The sequence below is a fragment of the Panthera onca genome, chromosome D4 (genome assembly GCF_046562875.1).
Source record: "Panthera onca isolate mPanOnc1 chromosome D4, mPanOnc1 haplotype 2, whole genome shotgun sequence".
In the NCBI taxonomy this organism is placed as follows: domain Eukaryota; kingdom Metazoa; phylum Chordata; class Mammalia; order Carnivora; family Felidae; genus Panthera; species Panthera onca.
This window is the reverse complement of record NC_138351.1, coordinates 82,591,955-82,611,848: the sequence shown is the minus strand read 5'-3', so window position 1 is coordinate 82,611,848 and position 19,894 is coordinate 82,591,955. Positions and strand designations below refer to the sequence as shown.

The window sequence follows — 19,894 nt, the reverse complement described above, 5'->3', positions numbered from 1 at the left end:
TGGTAAGATTTCATTATTTTTTATTGCTGAGTAATAATCCATTGTACATATAAACCACATTGCCTTTATCCATTCATCTATCAATGGGCATTTGGGCTCTTTCCATATTTTGGCTATTGTTGATAGTGCTGCTGTAAACACTGGGGTGCACGTGCCCCTTTGAAACAGCACACCTGTATCCTTTGGATAAATACCTAGTAGTGCAATTGCCGGGTCATAGGGTAGTTCCACTTTAAATTTTTTGAGGAACTTCCATACTGTTTTCCAGAGTGGCTGCACCAGTTTGCATTTCCACCAACAGTGCAAAAGTGTTCTTTCTCCATATCCTCAATAACCTCTGCCCTTGCCTGAGTTGTTAATTTTAGCCATTCTGACAGGGGTGAGGTGATATCTCATTGTGGTTTTCATTTGTATTTCCCTGATGATGAATGATGTTGAGCATTTTTTCATGTATTTCTTAGCCATCTGGATGTCTTCTTTGGAAGAGTGTCTATTCATGTATTCTGCCCATTTCTTCACTGGATTATTTGTTTTTTGGGTGTTGAGTTTGATAGGCTCTTTACAGATTTTGGATACTAACTCATTATCTGATATGTCATTTGCAAATATCTTCTCCCATTCTGTAGGTTGCCTTATTATGGCTGATTGTTTCCTTTGCCATGCAGAAGATTTTTATCTTGATGAGGTCCCAATAGTTCATTTTTGCTTTTGTTTCCCTTGCTTCCAGAAATACGTTGAGTAAGAAGTTGCTGCGGTCAAGGTCAAAGAGGTTTTTGCCTGCTTTCTCCTTGAGGATTTTGATGGTTTCCTATCTTACATTTAGCTCTTTCACCCATTTTGAATTTATTTTTGTGTATGGTATAAGAAAATGGTCCAGGTTCATTCTTCTGCAAGTCGCTGTCTAGTTTTCCCAGCACCATTTGCTGAAGAGACTGTCTTTGTTCCATTGGATATTCTTTCCTGCTTTGTCAAAGATTAGTTGGCCGTACGTTTTTGGGTCCATTTCTGGGTTCTCTATTCTGTTCTATTGATCTGAGTGTCTGTTTTTATGCGAGTACCATACTGTCTTGATGATTACAGCTTTGTAATACGTCTTGAAGTCCGGAATTGTGATGCCTCCAGCCTTGGTTTTCTTTTTCAGGATTACTTTGGCTATTTGGGGGTCTTTTCTGGTTCCATACACATTTTAGTGTTGTTTGTTCTAGCTCTGTGAAGAATGCTGGTGTTATTTTGATAGGATTACATTGACTATGTAGATTGCCTTGGCTAGTGTTGACAGTTTAACAATATTTATTCTTCCAATCCATGAGCATGGAATATTTTTCCATTTTTTAAATGTCTTCTTCAATTTCTTTCATAAGCTTTCTATATAGTTTTCAGTGTATAGATTTTTCACCTCTTTGGTTAGGTATTTTCCTAGGTATTTTATGGGTTTTAGTACAATTGTAAATGAGATTGGTTCCTTGATTTCTCTTTCTGATGCTCATTATTGGTGTATAGAAATACAACCAATTTCTGTGCATTGATTTTATATCCCATGAGTTTGCTGAATTCATGGATCAGTTCTAGCAGGTTTTGGTGGAATCTTTTGGGTTTTCCATATAGAGTATCATGTTGTCTGCAAAGGTGTCTGAAAGTTTGACTTCCTCCCTGCCGACTTGGATGCCTTTTATTTCTTTGTGTTGCATGATTGCTGAGGCTAGGACTTCCAATACTGTGTTGAATTACAGTGGCTAGAGTGGTCATCCCTATCGTGTTCCTGACCTTAGAGGAAAAGCTCTCAGCTTTTCCCCATTGAGTATGATATAGCAGTGGATCTCTTGCATATGGCTTTTATGATCTTCACATATGATCCTTCTAGCCCTACTTTCTTGAGTGTTTTTATCAAGAAATGATGCTGTATTTTGTCAAATGATTTCTCTGCATCTATTGAGAGGATCATGTGGTTCTTGTCCTTTCTTTTATTAACGTGATGTCACATTGATTGATTTGAGGATATTGAACCAGCCTTGCATCCCAGGTATAAATCACACTTGATCAGCGTGGATTATTCTTTTAATGTATCATTGGATCCAGTTGGATAGTATCTTGTTGAGAATTTTTGCATCCATGTTCATCAGGGAAATTGGTCTATAGTTCTCCTTTTTAGTGGGATCTTTGTCTGGTTCTGGAATCAATGTAATGCTGGCCTCATAGAATGAGTTTGGAAGTTTTCCTTCCAATTCTATTTTTTTGGAACAGCTTCAAAAGAATAGTGTTAACTCTTCTTTAAATGTTTGGTAGAATTCCCCTAGAAAGCCATCTGGCCCTGGACTCTTGTTTTTTGGGAGATTTTTGATTACTAATTCGATTCCCTTACTGGTTAGGGGTCTGTTAAAATTTTCTATTTCCTACTTGTTTCAGTTTTGGTAGTGTATATGTTTCTAGGAATTTGTCCATTTCTTCCAGATTGCCCATTTTATTGGCATATAATTTCTCATAATATTCTCTTATTATTGTTTTTATTTCTGTTGGTTGTGATCTCTCCTCTTTCATTTGTGATTTTATTTATTTGATTCCTTTACTTTTTCTTGTTGATCATACTGGCTAGGTGTTTATCATTTTTGTTAATTCTTTCAAAGAACCAGCCCCTGGTTTCATTTATCTGTTCTACCTTTTTTTAAAAAAAATTTCCATAGCATTGATTTCTGCTTTAATCTTTATTATTTCCTGCCTTCTGCAGGTTTGGGGTTTTATTTGCTGTCCTTTTTCCAGCTCTTTAAGGTGTAAGGTTAGGTTGTGTCTCAGAGACATTTCTTCCTTCTATAGGAAGGCCTGGATTGCTATATACTTCTCTCTTATGACCGCCTTTGCTGCATCCCAGAGGTTTTGGGCTATTGTGTTATCATTTTCATTGGTTTCCATGTACTTTTTTATTTCCTTTTTAACTTCTTGGTTAAAGAATTACTAAGAACTTCATTTTTTAGTGTTGTGGTCTAAAAATATGCGTGGTATGATCTTGATCTTTCTGTACTTGTTGAGGGCTGATTTGTGTCCCAGTATGAGATCTATTCTGGAGAATGTTCCATGTGCACTTGAGAAGAATGTGTATTCCACTGCTTTAGGATGAAATGTTCTGAATATATCTGTTAAGTTCATCTGGTCCAGTGTGTAATTCAAAGCCATTGTTTCCTTGTTGATTTTCTGCTTAGATGATCTGTCCATTGTTGTAAGTGGGTGTTGAAGTCGCCTCCTATTATGGTATTATTATAAACGAGTTTCTTTATGTTTGTGATTAATTGGTTTATATATTTGGGTTCCCTTGCATTGGGGGCATAAATGTTTACAATTGTTAGTCTTCTTGGTGGATAGACCCCTTAATTATGATATAATGCCCTTCTTCATCTCTTGTTTCAGTCTTTATTTTAAAATCTATATTGTCTGATATAAGTATGGCTACTCCAGGTTTCTCTTGGCAGCCATTAGCACGATACATGATTCTCCATCCCCTTACTTTCAATCTGAAGGTGTCTTTAGGTCTAAAATGGGTCTCTTGTAAACAGCATATAGATGGATCTCATTTTCTTATCCATTCTATTACCCTATGTCATTTGATTGTAACGTTTAGTCCATTGAAATTTAGAGTACTGAAAGATATGAATTTATTGCCATTGTGTTACCTGTAGAATTGGGAGTTTTTTGTGGTATCCTCTGGTCCTTTCAAAAATCTTTGTTGCTTTTGGTCTTTTTTGCTTTGTTTTGTTTTGTTTTGTCTTTTTATCCCCTCAGAGAGTCCCCCTTAAAATTTTTTGCAGGGCTAGTTTAGTGGTCATGAACTCCTTTAGTTTTTGTTTGTCTGGGAAACTCTATCTCTCCTATTTTGAATGACAGCCTTGCTGGACAAAGAATTCTTAGCTGCATATTTTTCTGATTCAGCACGTTGAATATATCCTGTCACTCCTTTTTGGCCTGCCAAGTTTCTGTGGATAGGTTTGCTGTGAACCTGATCTGTCTTCCTTTAATCTTAAGGACTTTTTTCCCTTGCTGCTTTCATAATTCTTTCCTTGTCTGTGTATTTTGTGAATTTGACAATGATATGCGTTGTTGATGGTCAGTTTTTGTTGAATCTAATGGGAGTTTTCTGTTCTTGGATTTTGATGTCTGTGTCTTTCCCTAGGGTAAGAAAGATTTCTGCTATGATTTTCTCACATAAACCTTCTACCCCTTTTTCTCTTTCTCATTTTCTGGGACTCCTATGATTTGGATGTTATTCCTTTTTAACTAGTCACTGCGTTCTCTAATTCTTGTGCTCTTTTCGTTAGTTTCCTTTTTTTTCTGCTTCATTATTCTCCATAATTTTGTCTTCTATATTGTTGATTCATTGCTCTGCTTCATGCATCCATGCTGCCATGGCATCTATTTGAGATTGCATCTCAGTTATGGCATTTTTAGTTTCATCCTGATTAGACTTTACTTCTTTTATCTCCACAGAAAGGGATTCTATGGTTTTTTCCACCCCAGCTAATATTCTTCTTATCCTGATTCTAAATTCTAGTTAAGACATCTTGCTTATATCTATGTCGACTAAATCCCTGGCTGTCATTTCTTTTGGGGTGGTTCCTTCATTTTGTCATTTTAGAGGAAGAAAAAATTAATAAAATAAAAAATTAAATTAAAAAATTAAAAACAACATGAAAAATCATAAATGTAGCTAGATTCTAGGTGTGTTTTGGTCTGGTTGTTGAAAGAAGCTTGATAGAATGAAGAGAAATGGAAAAGAAAATAAAAAAGTAAGAAAATGTTTAAAAAATTAAAAAATGTATACAACAAAATAGAATAAAATGAAGAAAGTAAAATAGAATAAAAAATTTTCAAAAAATAAAAAATATAGTAAAAAAATTTAAAAAAAATTTTACAGGGAAAAGAAAAATAAATTTTTCTCTCTCTGTATCCAAGAATAAGAAAAGAAGAAAAGAAAAACAGAAAAAAAAACCCAGAAAACAAACAAACAAAAAGAAAAAAAACAAAAAATGAATAGATTGACCAATGAGCAGAATGAAATCTGAATTAAATTACATCCAGTTTTCCCTAGAAGTCTATCTATGAGGCAGTTTATAGTCTGTACACTAAGCAGGAGACTTGTGGTGATTCTCTAGCCTGAGCTTGGTTGGCACAGTTGGACAGGGCTTGGTGCAACAGCTCTATTCTCCACTAGGTGGTGCTGCTGAGCTTACTGGGGTGGATTGGTGTGGCATGTGCCATGTATGTGCAGGTGCAGGAGAGGTGAAAATGGTGTCACCCAGCTTCCCAGTCTCTGGCACGAGGGTTACCAGCAATCAAGCACCTCTCCTTTGCCTCTAGCTTCCATCCATTCCCTGCTTCTGCACTGTCCACATCCAAGTATCAGCCTGCCAGGTGGTACCTCCCTCCTGAATTATATCTCATACAGGGCTGTGTTTCCAAACCCCTCACTTCTGAGATCCCTGCAGCTTAGACCCACTCTGACCCTCCGGGAGGGCCTCACCGAGCAATGGCTAGTTGCTGACTTGCCCCTGGGAACATTTGTACAGTTGTGCTGTTGCAGAGCTTCAGAGATTATGGCAAAACACAAACAGCCAGCGCCAGGTTTCACCATACCCTAGCGTCTTTGTTCCAATGCCAGCAAATGTTGCTGGTCTCTGGGGCCCACTGTGATCTTTGCCTGTGGGGAGGCTGTAGGGCCTCTACCAAATGCCCTCTTAGCAGAGGAACCACTCGTCCCCATGTGGACCCCGGCCCACTTGGACCATGTTGCCTGCTCCTGGGTCTTTGCTCTTCCTACAGAGCACCACCAGGTATCAATCTGTAGAATTTCTGACTCTGCTCTCCCTGTTTATAGAGTCCTAATGGTATTGAAACCCACTCCTTTCTCCCTTCTCCCTTTCTTGTTTAGTCACTTGTGCATTTCCACTTTTTCTCTTTCTCTCCAGCTACTTTCAGGGGGAGTGCTTTTTTCTGTACTCTCCCCCCTTTCTCTGTTCTCTTTCTGCAAAAACAGCCCCCTACCCTCCACAGCTTCTCTCTCCCCCAGCTCACCTCTCCATGCCACTACCTGCTGAGTTCTGTGGCTCAAGTTATGCAGATTGTTGTGTTAATCTTCAGATCAATTTTCTACGTGTGCAAAATGGGTTTGGTGCTGATATAGCTGCATTTCAGGGATGAGAGAAGCGGAGAACTTCCATGCTGCTCTGCCGTCTTGGCCCCTCCCCTAGTTTTACATTTTTTTGAGGTCCGTCCATACCCACACATGTAGCTGCAAATCTGGTACAGGCCAGTAATCCCCCATCACAAACTCTCATTGCCAGCTGTATCATTGTGTGTTTCAGAATTTTTGGATTTGAAATGGTGTGTTCTGCTGTGTATGACTGTCCTAGCTGGTTTTGACACCAAACACACAACATCTTACAACAGAATGAATGAATATCCACACCATGTGGGACTAGTAAAGACTACTAGTATCATCCTTTCAAGTCACACCAGGTGTTGTGAGCTTGCTGTAAGCTTTTGAAGCCTTTGAAAACCTTTATGTTACTGGAGCTTTTGGGATGTCAGAAGTGCAGATGTCATGGTATTTAGTGGTATTTCTTCTGTATGTTTAAGACTATTTTTTTTTAAGTTTATTTTTTATTTATTTTGAGAGAGAGAGAACAAGTCGGGGAGAGGCAAAGAGAGAGGGAGACAGAATCCCAAGCAGGCTCCATGCTGACAGCACAGAGTCCAATACTGGGCTCAAACTCACAAACGTGAGATCATGACCTGAGCTGAAGTCAAGAGCTGGATGTTGAACCGACTGGGCCATCCAGGTGCCCCTAGGACTATTTTTTAAAATCAGTGAAATGTAAGATACTTAGAGAAAACTGCACAGAATGTAAATACGTTGCCCGGTGAACTATTATGGAGCAAACACCTGTGAATCATTTCCCACATCAAGAAGTAGAAGTTCTCCTGCTCTCTGCCAATCACTGCCCTTTTTCCTCCAGGTCAAATAACCACGTTTTCCTAACATTTTGTTATAGTTTTGCCTGGTGATGAACTTTATATAAATAGTATCACATACTCTATTTTTTTTTTTTTTTGTCTGATTTCTCTTGCTGAACATCTGGACATTTGTGAGCTTCATCTAGGTTGCCGTGTGCAGCTGTGGTTTGCTAATTTTCATCATTGTAAGATGTTCTATTGTATGTGGATATTAGGCATTGCTCCATCTGCTGTCGAAGGAATATCCAGGCTTTGGCTATTAGGAATAATGATCATTGTCATGTGCCTTCCTTTCTTTTCTCTAAAAACTGCACAATACAATCGACCATGGTAACCACTTTTTAATTGTATATTTCAGTATTGTTGAGTATACTCACACTGTTGTGCAACAGATTTCTAGAACTTTTTCATCTTGCAAAACTGAAACTCTATACCCACTGTACAAGTGCCCATTTCCCCCCACCCCTAGCACCCAGTCTATGAATTTGACTACTTTAGATACCTCATATAAGTAGATTCACACAGTATTTATGTTTTGGTAACTTAGTATAGTCTTAACTTTCATCCATGTTGTAGCATGTGGCAGTATTTCCTTCCTTTCAAGGCTGAATTATAGTCTATTTTATGTGTATGTCACATTTTATTTATCCATTTATCTGTGACTGGACATGTAGGTTGCTTCCATCTCTTGGCTATTGCGAACAATGCTGCTGTCAACACACGAGTGGAGTTATCTCTTCGAGATCCTGATTTCAATTCTCTTGGATATATACCCTGAAGTATAAGATGTTTAGTCATTTTTTTTGTATTTTGGAGAGTGCCTACTTTTTTTTTGTTTGTTTGATTTTTCTGTTGGCTCATTCTTGGTTTTTCTCCATGACTCATTTAACTCTTTAAATATTCTGTATATATAAGTTCCTTATTGATTGTTTGTGTTAAAATTTTTTTCCAGCCTGTTTTCACTCATTTTTAAATCATATTTTAAAAATAATACATGTTTTCCATTTTAATTTGATTGAATTCACCAATATTTTTCTTTTTGTTAGTGCTTATTTCATTTCTGGTTTAAGAAATTCTTTTAAAAAAAATGTTTGTTTATTTATTTATTTTGAGAGGGAGAGAGAGAGCATGAGCAGAGGAGGGGCAGAGAGAAAAGGAGAGAAGGAATCCCAAACAAGCTCTGTGCTGTCAGTGCAGAGCCCAACGTGGGGCTCGATCCCACAAACCATGAGATCATGACCCTGAGCTGAAACCAAAAGGCAGATGCTTAGCTGACTGAGCCACCCAGGCACGCCAAGAATTACTTTCTATCCAAGATCAGGAAGATCTTTTCCAGTGTTCTCTCTTAAAAGCTTTCTCATTTTGCCTTTCACATTTAGGCTTCATCTGGAATTGATTCATCTGGAATTGATTTTTGTGTTGTAAAGTAAGTGTCTAAGTATTTTTTATGTCTAGACGCCAAATTGTCCCAGTATCCATTTGCCAATTCCACACTGTCTTGTAAACTATAGCTTGATACTAAGCCTTTATATCTGGCAGAGAAATTCTTCCCACTTTGTTCTTCTTCAAAAATTTCTTGGCTGTTCCTTTTTTCATTTTATTTCATATGTTTATGCGTGTTTCTTTCCAAACACATATACACACAGACACACAGATACACATACACTTGTTGAATTTTTAAGATGGAACTGAATTTGATGGGGTTTTGGAGTGATGGTGGGGGTCTGGATCTGACCACCAAGGAAGAATTCTTGAGACACTTTTGGTGCAAAAGGGTGATTTTATTAAATCACGGGGACAGGACCCATGGGCTTGCACTGAAATAGCTGCACTGGGGTTGTGAAGGGTGACTGATTATATACTATGGAGTTGGGGGAGGTAAAGGGGAAAGGGAGGCTTCCAGAAGGGCTTTCATATGCTAAAGGGGACTCTTAACATACCCAAGGCCTTGCTAAGATTGTTTTCCCTCTAGTAAGGCATTAACAATAACACAGTAGGGGGTTCCTGGAGAAATATTATACTCTGTATGTATTTGCCTCAAGTATTTGTCAGTGGGCTTCATATTATAAGGAAATTTAATTTTACCTCCCATTTCCTTCTTGCCTTTGTTCCCCATATCACTATGGAGGAGAGGGTGATGTTGGGGCTCCAGGAAACAGAGTCTACAGGTTTCTAGAGATCAGGCTATTGATAAGGTTGCCTTTTTCTTGTGATTTACTAAGACATTTGTCAACTGCTGGTGACTCACGCCCTGTGTGACTGTGATCTCTATCAGTTAACCATTTGTTTTCTCTTTACCTCAGTGCTTCCTGAGGGATGTCACAGGTATCCTACCTGGGGAAAGGGGGGTTTGCTGGGTGTTAGTTTGCCTTATCAAATTGAATCAGATGAATTCAAACAATTTAGAGGGGATGCTCTCATACTTATAGAGATTTCCAATTCATGACCGTTGTATGTCAGTTTATGAAGATCTTTAATAAATGTCAATAATGTTTTATTCATTTATTTTATTTTATTTAAAAATACTTATTTTTGGGAGAGCACAAGTGGGGGAGGGACAGAGGATCTGAAGAGAGAGGGGGACAGAGGATCTGAAGTGGGCTCTGCACTAATAGGCTGACAGCAGCTAGCCCGATGCGGGGCTCGAACCCACGAATCATGAGATCATGACCTGAGCTGAAGTCAGACACTCAGCTGACTGAGCCACCCAGGCGTCCCAATAATGGTTTATTCATTTTTATGTAGTAGTCTTGTATGTATTTTGATGGATTCATTTCTGGGTACTTGGTGTTTTTAAACTATATTTGAAGCAGGAGCTCATAAATACCTTATTTCTTTTTGTTCCTGGTGCATAGACACATATTTAGTTAAGCATAGATTTTGTATTTAGCTGTTTTGCTAATGTTTAAGTCTAACATCGGTAGAAGTTTTTGGAATTTTGATTATACAATCATGCCATCCATAAACCAAAGGAAATTTTGTTTCTCCCTTTATTTCCTTTTGTTACTTCTTTTATCTTTTATTTATTTTTATTTCTTTTCTGCACTGCCTGTGACTTCCAGCACAATGTTAAATAGCAGTGCTAAGAGCTGCTACTTTTGTGTTGTTCCCATTTAGAAAGCAAAGGTTCTAGCGTTTCTTTTGTCTCCATTTGGCTAAGAGAGCTTTACTCTGAATACTTTATTACAGCAAATGCTTTTTCTTCTATCTGTTGAGGTAATCACATGATCTTTGTCCTTTGTTTTGTAAATATGGAGAATTACTCTGATGAATTTTTAGAAGTAGAATCAAAATAGACTTTTCATTAGAGAACAAAGCATTATTTTAAAAAAATTTGCTTTCTGACTCAGCCTATGCCATCAGCACTTTGCAATGATTTTTTTTTTTGCTCCCCAGTAAGTACTATCAACTGAGTTGTGTACCACCCCCCCTCCCAATTTATATATTGAAGCCCTAACCTCCAATGAGATTGTATCTGGAGACAGGGTCTTTAGGAGGTAATTAAAGTAATATGAGGTTTTAAGAGTGGGGCTCTAGGGGAGCCTGGGTGGCTCAGTTGGTTAAAAGTCCCAACTCTTGATTTCGGCTCAGGTCATGACCTCATGGGGCATGAGTTCAAGCTCTGTGTCAGGCTCTGTGCTGGCAGCACTCTCTCTCCCTTTCTCTCTCTCTCTCTCTCCCTCTCTCCCTTTTTTTTTCTCTCTCTCTCCCTTTCTCTCTCTCTCTCTCTCTCTCTCTCTCTCTCTCTCTCTCTCTTTCTCTCTCCCTTTCTCTCTCTCTCTCTCTCCCTTTCTCTCTCTCTCTCTCTCTCTTTTTCTCTCTCTCTCTCTCTCCCTTTCTCTCTCTCTCTCTCTCCCTTTCTCTCTCTCTCCCTTTCTCTCTCTGTCCTCTTTCTCTCCTGCTCTCTCCCTCTTTTTCAAAATAAATAAATAAAAAAAAAAGAGTGTGGTCTCTAATCCTATAGAAACAAAATCTTGTTCTCTGTCTGCCATGTGAAGGAAGACACAGAAGGTGGCTGCGTGCAAGCCAGGAAAAGAGTTCTTACCAGAAACTGACAGTGCTGGCACCCTGATCCCAGACTTCCAGCCTCCAGAGCAGTGAGAAAAGAAATTTCTGTCGTTTAAGCCACCCAGTCTATGGTATTTTGTTGTGGCAGCCTGAGTTGGCTAAAACTATAAGGAAAGCATTTTTGATCCTGAAACAGACAATTTGGCACACATGGACACACCATAGTTTCTGCTGACCTGTGTGTGTGTGTGTGTGCACAGCTTTATAAGAACTTAAGGTCTCAAAGAATGACTCAAACCCGGCCTGGCCACATGCCACACGTGGTGCTTTTTCAACCTTCATTGATATAAAGGCAAGTCTATTATAAGGGATTTGGGGCAGTCTAGTTTTGTTAGAGGCTCTACTGTTAGGTAACCTAGATCAATACCTCAAATGCTGAAACCATGTTGAATGCCTCTAGATCTAATCTCTGGAAGAGAAAAATTCTTTGATTAATTATTGAAGTTCAGCCAACCTTGAGTTACTGAGAAAATCCAATGTGGTCATGAAAAATGATCTTTTCTTATGCATTGTTTGATTTGTTTTGTTAATATTTTGTCTGAATGTGAATCTGTATTCATTAAAGGTAACTGATTGCAACTGTCCTTTTGTATGAGGATGGTCAGCTTTTAATATCAAGGTTTGCTCACTTCATAAAGGGGTCTTGTGAGTGTCTCTTATTTTTTATTACTTGGAGGAGTTTTTGTAAGGTATAAATTAATTCTTTCTTGGAAGCAATTTTTCACATGAACCCTGTTTTAATCATTTGGTCCAGGAATTTTCTTTTCTTTTCTTTTCTTTTCTTTTCTTTTCTTTTCTTTTTTCTTTTCTTTTTCTCTTTCTTTCTTTCTTTCTTTCTTTCCTTCTTTCTTTCTTTCAGTTTATTTATTTTGAGAGAGAAAGAGAGAGAGTGAGAGCGAGCAGGGATGGGACAGAGAGAAAGGGAGAGAGAGGATCCCAAGCAGGCTCCACTCTGCCAGCACAGAGCCCTATGTGGGGCTCGAACTCATGAACCTTGAGATCATGACTTGAGTCAAAACCAAGAGTGAACTCTTAACTGACTGAGCCACCCAGGCCCCTGGGCCAGGAATTTTTTTTTGAGGAAAGACTTTAATGGTTATAGATCTATTCAGATTTTAAATTTCTTCTCATGTCAGGTTTTAGTAAGTTGTATATTTATAGGAGTTTGTCTATTTAATCTAAAATTTCAAATTTATTAGCATGTTATTCATAACATCCTCTTATATTATTGTAATATCTGAAGAGATGTCATTCTGTTTTCCCTGTTATTGGTAATTGGTGAGCTTTTTTTTTTCTCAATTAGTTTCATTAGAGGGATATGAATTTTATTGATATTTTCAAAGATTAATCTTTCAGCTTTTGAACTTATCAGTTGTATTTTCTTTCTATTTCAGTATTTTTTGCTCTTTCTTTTACTCTCCTTGCATTGATTTTGCTGTTCTTTTTCTAACTTTTCATGATGGGTGCTTAGCTAATAGTTTGCAGCTTTCTCTGCTTCTTAACCTCTGCATGTAGCATGTATGGCTACAAATTTTCCCTAAATATTTTAAGTGTTTCCCACATGCTCCCAAATACAACATGTTGGTTTTTGTTTGCACGTATTTTTAAATATCCATCACTTTTTATATTTTACTACTAGATTATTTCTAAGTATGCTCCTCAATTCCTAATTATATGGGGAGTAGTCAGGTTATCTTTTTGTTGCTGATGTTTAGTTTAGTTGCATTTGTGGTTTCTATGATTTCGGTCCTTTGAAATTTGGAGATTTGCTTTGTGGCTTAGCTATGGTCAAGTTTTTAAAATATTCCTTGTATACATGAAAAGAATGTGTTCTCCACAAGTATGGGACACAGTGTTTTATACATGTGCATTAGGTTAATATTGTTAATTGTGTTTTCCAAACCTTTCATACATTTACTGATCTCTTTTTGCCTACTTGTTCTATCAATTATTAAGAGAAGTATATTAAAATCTTCCACTGAGTGTGTTTTTGTCTAGTTCTCTTTGTTCTATCAATTTAAAATGCCTATTTATAGCAATTGTTTTGCTAAAACATTTTAGAACAGTTATATCTTCCTGGTGAGTGAAAGATCTCAGGCTTATAGCATGAACCTTGTATCTGTAATAATGCTCTTTGTCTTAAAGTCTAGTTGTTTGATAATGATATAGCTACATATATATTTTTTTATAGTGTATGTATTTTCAACTTCATATTTTCTTTTTTTTAAATTAAAAAAAAAATCTAAGTAAACTCTACTCCACAGATGGGACTCGAACTCACAACCCCAAGAACAAGAGTCACATGCTCTACCAACTGAGCCAATCAGGTGCTCAACTTTCTGTTTTCAATCTTTATGCATTTTTAAGTTTTCAAGTAAATATTTAATTGAGGAATTATTGAAGTATACAGAAAAGTGTACAACACAATAGATGTATGGGTTGATTAATTTTTCCAAAATGCACACACGCACTGAGCCAGCCCTTAGGTCATGAAACAGAACCTGAACAGTAGCCCGGAAACCTCTTGGGTGTCCTTTATTATTATTATTTTTTAAAGTCTGTCTGTTTGTTTATTTATTTATTTATTTATTTATTTATTTATTTATTTATGAGAGGGAGGGGGAGAGAGAGAGAGAGAGAGAGAGAGAGAGAGAGAGAGAATGAGTGGGTAGGAGTAGAGAGAGAGGGAAAGAGAGAGGATCCCAAGCAGGGATTCTCACTGACAGTGGGGGGCCCAGTGGGGGGCTTGAACTTACAAATTGGGAGATCACAACCTGAGCCAAACTCACGTGATTAATGGAGTGAGCCACCCGCATGCCCCTTTGGGTGTCCTTTAAATTATCAGTCTTCTCCCTCCTTCCCAAACAACTCAAGTTTTAACTACATTGACTAGTTTTGCCTGCTTTTAAACTTTACACACAAGGAAGCTTCCAGTGTGTACTTTTTTGTCTCAGATTAATCCTACCCAACACTGTGCGAGATGTGTCCATATATTTACGTTTAACAGTACTTTATTCATTTTCATTGCTATGTGCCCTCATGAATATCCTAGAATTTATTAGCTGATGTTACCATTGATGGATTTTTGAGTTGTTTCCAGCTTCTGGCTATGACAACACTGCTATGAACATTTTTGTACCTGCCTTTTGATTCCTCTTGGGTATATTGTTACAAATGAAGTTTCTGGCTCATAGGATAATGCATATGTCAACTTTAGTAGATACTGTGAGATAATTCTGTTGTACAAATTTACATTTTCACTAGCAATGTCTGAAAGATATGACTGCTGCCTATCCTGCCTTTACTTGTCATTTGTCTGTGTTTTCAATTGTAGTCGTCCTGGTAGCTGTTTGCTGGTATTGCACTGTGGCTTTAATGGGCATTTCCCTGATGACTGGTTATATCGAGAACCTTTTTATATTGATTGACCCTCCATCTGTACATTTTTTTTGGTGGCACATCTAGTCTAGCCTTTTGTCCATTTCTTTATGAGCTGCTTTTTTATGTGTATAGATTTGGGGAATTGAGCTTTGAGTTAGAAAGACCTACTTGCCACACTCTGTGTTCAGCTAAGGTCTCGTGCTTGGAGTTGTCTGTGAAGTTGGCACCCAGTCTTGATTGGGTGATAGATACCATCCAAAAGGAGTTATTGTAGTGCTCTGGTAGGTCCCAATTGACATTCGAGAACTACTGGGTGGGGCTCTGAATACATTCTGTGTTTGTTTCTGCATTTCCTGCCATGGTGGGTCTGCTTTTATATTTGCTGTCCTTGGTGACCAGGAAGAAAATACTCACCACTGACCTAGCTTTGCTGCAGTATTTGACATATCTGGATATTTCAGACTCTGTCATTCTATACAGGAAGGACTGAACATTGGTTAATCAACTAATCAACTAACAACTAACAATCAACTAAAAATGGTCCTGCCTGCATAGTTTAACTCCTAAATGTCTCAACAGCTTTAATAAGAAGATGCAAATTACTGGAGCGATCCTTCCCTCCTGATCTCTGTGGCAACAGGACCAGCTACAGGTTGGAGAGGAGGGGGGGTCTTTGTTGGCCTGGAGAAAGAGAAGGCACCACAGAGAGGAAAAGCCATGGGGAAAGACGCTGGGGTGGAATGAACCAGGTGTATGTGAGAGAACTAAGCTAAGAGACATTCAGCATTTCTATGTGTTAATAATTGTGTGAAACAAACAACCAAAACCCCAAATCAAAAGAAAAAGAGGAGGGGGAAACTCTTACAGAAAGCAAGAGGAATATGTTCAGAAAGAACTTCTTGAACTATTTGATTTCTTTCTAAATAATATGTAAAAATCATGTACCATGAGAATATGAGAGAAAGTGTTACTATTCATATGAACTCTGCACAGAGAATATTTTTCTATTATGTCTCCAAAAGAAGAGCCACCAAGAGGGAAAACTGTCATATGATAATACACAAATTCAAAGTTTGTTTACATAAAAAAGGTCATGAAATTTTAAAAGATGAAGAGTTAACTGGGAATATCAGAAAATCAAAGTAGACAAGGGTATAACATTACAAAATGGTTTTTTTACGTTTATTTATTTTTGAGAGAGCATGAGCAGGAGAGGGGCAAAGAGAGAGGGAGACACAGAATTCAAAGCAGGCTCCGGGTTCTGAGCTGTCAGCTTAGAGTCTGACACGGGGCTCAAACCCTCGAACCATGAGTTCATGACCTGGGCTGAAGTTGGATGCTTAACCGACTGAGCCACCCCGGCGCCCCGAGTATAACATTTTTAATATACAAAAAGATGCTCTCCTGAGACTGTTAGATTCTCATAAGGGAAACTCACTGCTCCCTGTCCCCTGCCCCAGCCATCCCAAGTGCTATGTTCCCAGTGAGCGGCACCTTCTCTCCCAGGGAAACACATCTACCTGTGCTCCCCTCTTCTGGGGCTGACAGAGTTCTCATGGATGAAGAACATATCCTGTTCTGCTCTACCCAGCTTTCCTGTTAATTTCTCTCCCACTGACACCATACCTATATTTTTATGATTACCTTCCTCCTCAAATAAGCTTCCTTTCCTCAGAGTTTTTCTCGGGAAAAGAGCAATCATATTGCCTAATGTTCCCTCAGTATTACTGCACACACACACAAAAAGATATATGGAAGTCAAAGGGAGACAACTCATGTTATAAGTTAAGTAAAAAAGAATGTATATTGTACATACAGCATTTCCTCATAAAAGCAGAAACAAGATCATTTTGAAAAAGAAAGTAATGATGTACAATATTAGTATTGGTGGGTTTTAAATGAAGGGATGGTGGGTGATTTCTTCTTTTCTCCTACTACTTTATGTTTTATATTCTTATTATAGTGTTTATTGCGAAAAACATATTCTTTTGCTTGGAGGGAAACAAAATAAATTAGAGATTAAAAACTAAGGAATTGGGGTGCCTGGGTGGCTCAGTTGATTAAGTGTTTGACTCCTGATTTTGGCCTGGGTCATGATCTCATGGTTCCTAGGTTCAAGCCCCCCATCAGGCTCTGCCCAGTCAGAGGCATTCTTTCTCCCTCTCTCTCTGTCTCTCTTTGCCTCCTCTCTCTGCCCCTCCCCAGCTCCGTCATTCATGCGCACGTGCTCTCTCTCAAATAAATAAACATTTAAAAACCCCAAAGAATCACGAACTTGTCCCATTAAATAATAACCACTCAGTTATTGGAGTCTTAAATCCAGTCTCCGTTGTGTGATTTGGGGCCAGGCTTCTGATGTATCTGTGCCTAGTTTCTTCTTTTAGGATTATTCTTTTCCTCTTAGTCCCAGCGAATTCTTTCTCTGCTTCTTTGAGATGTAAATCTTTGAAAAAGCCTCTTGCCAGTTTTACAACTCAGGAATGTCCCAACTCAATAGATGGGAGCCATGCCTTTGAAATGCAATGAACAAGAAAGGAAGCCACCATTTCCCCCTCTTTGTGAGAGGGTAGAATCCTCCCTCCTGTGGACAAAGCTTGTTTCAAGTTACAAATCTACCTCTTATCATAGAGGTGTGAGAGGTTTGTTTTTCCTTTGGGTGAATACAGTTAGGAAACACGGGTGGCCTGTGTTTTTTCACTCACCCCAGAATTTAGGAATGCTCTCATCATTTATCCCAGCAGACTTGGGTTCAGAGTGAGCTCCGCTTTCTCCCCCTATTGCAAGAGCCTTGAATAAAGTATTCCCTGCCTGTTTAACTTTGTCAGTGCCATTTCTGCTTTGAAACCCTGCAGGAATTGATGGCCACTCCCTGTCTCCAGGCAGGAGTGCTGTCCTTGGCCCCTTGGTTCTATTCCCCTCCTGTCAGGTCAGGTATCATTTGTTCCTTAACCTGCTTGTGATGCTGAGCATTAATCCTACCTTAGACTTGAGCTTCTCAAAATTGTAATAGAGAAGTCCAATGAGGAAGGAATTCCAAAAAGCCTGGTCTTCTTTTCTGGTCTCTTTATGGGATGGAACATCTTCCCCAGACAAGGAGTTTCCATAAAGCCCTCTTCATGTCCCTGTTCCTCAGGCTGTAGATAAAGGGGTTCAGCATGGGGGTGACCATTGTGTATACCACAGATGCCACCATACCTGTGTCTGCTGAATAGGAGGAAGAAGGCTGGAAATACACCAGAAAGACAGTTCCATAGAAGAGAATGACCACTGACAGGTGAGAGCCACAGGTCGAGAAGACCTTGTGCTTCCCCCCAGCAGAGGGGACCCTGAGGATGGTGTGGATGATGTGGGCATAAGAGAGCAGGACACAGGTGAGAGGGACCACACCTGAGAGGGCTGCTTCAGCAAACATCATGACCTGAAAGATCTGGGTGTCTGAACAGGCAAGTTTGAGGAGAGGGAGAAGATCACAGAAAAAGTGTGGGATGGCATGAGAGGCACAGAAGGAGAACTGAGACATGAGGAGGGTGAGCGAGGAGGCCAGGAGGTGGGAGCAGAGCCAGGATGCGGCGACCAGCAGCAGGCAGCGCTGGGGACACATGATCGTGGTGTAGTGGAGAGGAAGGCAGATGGCCACGTAGCGGTCATATGCCATCGCGGCCAGCAGGAAGTCATCCAGTAGAGCCAACACCATGAAGAAGTACATCTGCACAAGGCACCCAGTGTAGACGATTGCATGGCGCTGTGTCAGGATGTTCGCCAGCACCTTGGGGACAATGGTGCAGGTGAAGCAGGTCTCGATGAAGGACAGGTTGGCCAGGAAGAAGTACATGGGGGTGTGGAGGTGCTGGTCAGAAACTATGGCCATGATGATGAGCAGATTCCCCAACACGCTGACCAGGTACATGCCCAGGAAGAGTCCGAACAGGAGAGGCTGCTGCTCAGGGTGTGCAGAGAAGCCCAGGAGCAGGAAGTCAGAGATGCTGGTTTGGTTGCTGATTTCCTTCAAGGAGAGAAATTGGAGGAGAATCTTGTTTAAATTAAAATTAGCTCTGACTAGTACAGGCTGAGTACAGACCGAGGGGACTGAGAGGGACCTGTGCTTTTTTATTTCATAGGTGCTATGTGAACATCACAGGTGGGGCTTGGGAAAGGGTGGTCTGAAGACCATTCTCTTCAGTGACTTCAGAGAGGACCATCAGGGACATGAAGGACACCAGAGAAGGTGATCAGAAGAGCCAGAAATCGATTGGCAGATACAGGTATAGGATAGAGAGGAAAAAAGCAAAAGGAGAAGCCGAATTGCTACGCGCGTGTGTGTGTGTGCGCACGCGCGTGTGTGTGTGTGTGTGCATGCTCAAGCATGCTTACAAGGGGCCTTAGGTGGACCGTTCATTCCCCATCCATATGCCTCAGTTCTTACCTGGACTTGCTGGCCAGCTTCAGTCTCTGACACTTCCAGGAAGGAGATTGGGTTTGCTCTCCCACTGACTCTTTGAGAAGACATGGCTAGAGTCACTGAGCCCTTCCCTGTCTGTAGGAACAGCACGGACTGGAGACTCAGGTCCTTGGTGACATGTCAGGCACAGGAGCCAGGAGGGGCTGCTGACTTTTCACAGGTAGTGTCTCCTGGGACCCATTCCCAGATCTCCTAGTTAGAGCCTAGGTGGGGCAATTGTCCAACCTCCCAGCTGGCCCTTCTGCTTCGTGGTCCCCTGAGTCCCAGCAGTGTCAGTGATAAGACCGTTCAGATGACCAAATGGCCTTCCTGGTTTTCCCTGGGGTGACGTGCTGCTCGGATCCATCCTCGTGGCCCTGATCCTGACCGGGGCCTGGCTCTATCATGGAGTCATACTTTTCTAATTGGAGCCCAGTCCCCATGGATGGAATGCAGTATGTCCTAGAAAACAAGGGGAAAAATGTAGATAAAATAGCACAATCAACACCTTCAATTGTCATATAGTAGAAATAGTAGCAGGAATTATTCCTATTTTCTCTGACTCCAGAGAACAGAGATACAAGCACTATGTGGTCTCTACATCAGGCTTGGGATACAGTTTCTGAATATATTTATCTTTTGTTGTAATTTTACCTTACATAAAAAAGCTTATAGAACGTGTATGTGCTGTTGAAGGAGTGATAATAAAATTACTGACCACTCTCCCACCACTCAGCTTCAGTGGTATATAGTTCAATCTTGTAGAAGCCCTGTGTGTACGTGTGTTTAATCATATCCTTTCTTCCCCACTTTGAGGAAATAACCATTGTGAATATGTGTACTATTTCTTTCTGTTCTTTATAGCTTTGCCACATGTGCGTTGTTGAAGAGTTCATGGAGAAGATGTGACCACCATTGGATCCATAAGTTGTCCCCAGGTAACGGGAGGCTCCTCACCTCTCCTCTCCTCGGAATGTAGCTCTGCCCTTGTTCCCACAGTGGGAGCCGGTG

General features: G+C 39.8%; 1 protein-coding gene and 1 long non-coding RNA gene across 2 annotated transcripts in view; one reads left to right on the top strand and one right to left on the bottom strand.

Annotated features, from left to right (window-relative positions):
• Positions 1–19,894, top strand: part of LOC144614035 (uncharacterized) — a 64,032-nt gene that overhangs the window by 11,153 nt on the left and 32,985 nt on the right. Inside the window, exon 2 of the long non-coding RNA XR_013551571.2 lies at positions 19,748–19,821. This is a non-coding gene — a long non-coding RNA (uncharacterized LOC144614035). The remainder of the gene's footprint in view (positions 1–19,747; positions 19,822–19,894) is intronic.
• Positions 17,510–18,952, bottom strand: LOC144614073 (olfactory receptor 1G1-like). Its single transcript, XM_078436164.1, has 2 exons — positions 18,869–18,952; positions 17,510–18,448 (listed from the first exon to the last, which is right to left on the bottom strand). The coding sequence occupies exons 1-2, from the start codon at positions 18,950–18,952 to the stop codon at positions 17,510–17,512; spliced, it is 1,023 nt and encodes a 340-aa protein (XP_078292290.1).

Bases quoted from the DNA above. Each gene is read 5' to 3' on its own strand.
- LOC144614073 (XM_078436164.1), bottom strand. From the start codon at position 18,952: ATGTCTTCTCAAAGAGTCAGTGGGAGAGCAAACCCAATCTCCTTCCTG. The intron at 18,449-18,868 runs GTAAGAACTGAG...CTCTCCTTGAAG, and splicing joins AAGCTGGCCAGCAAGTCCAG to GAAATCAGCAACCAAACCAG.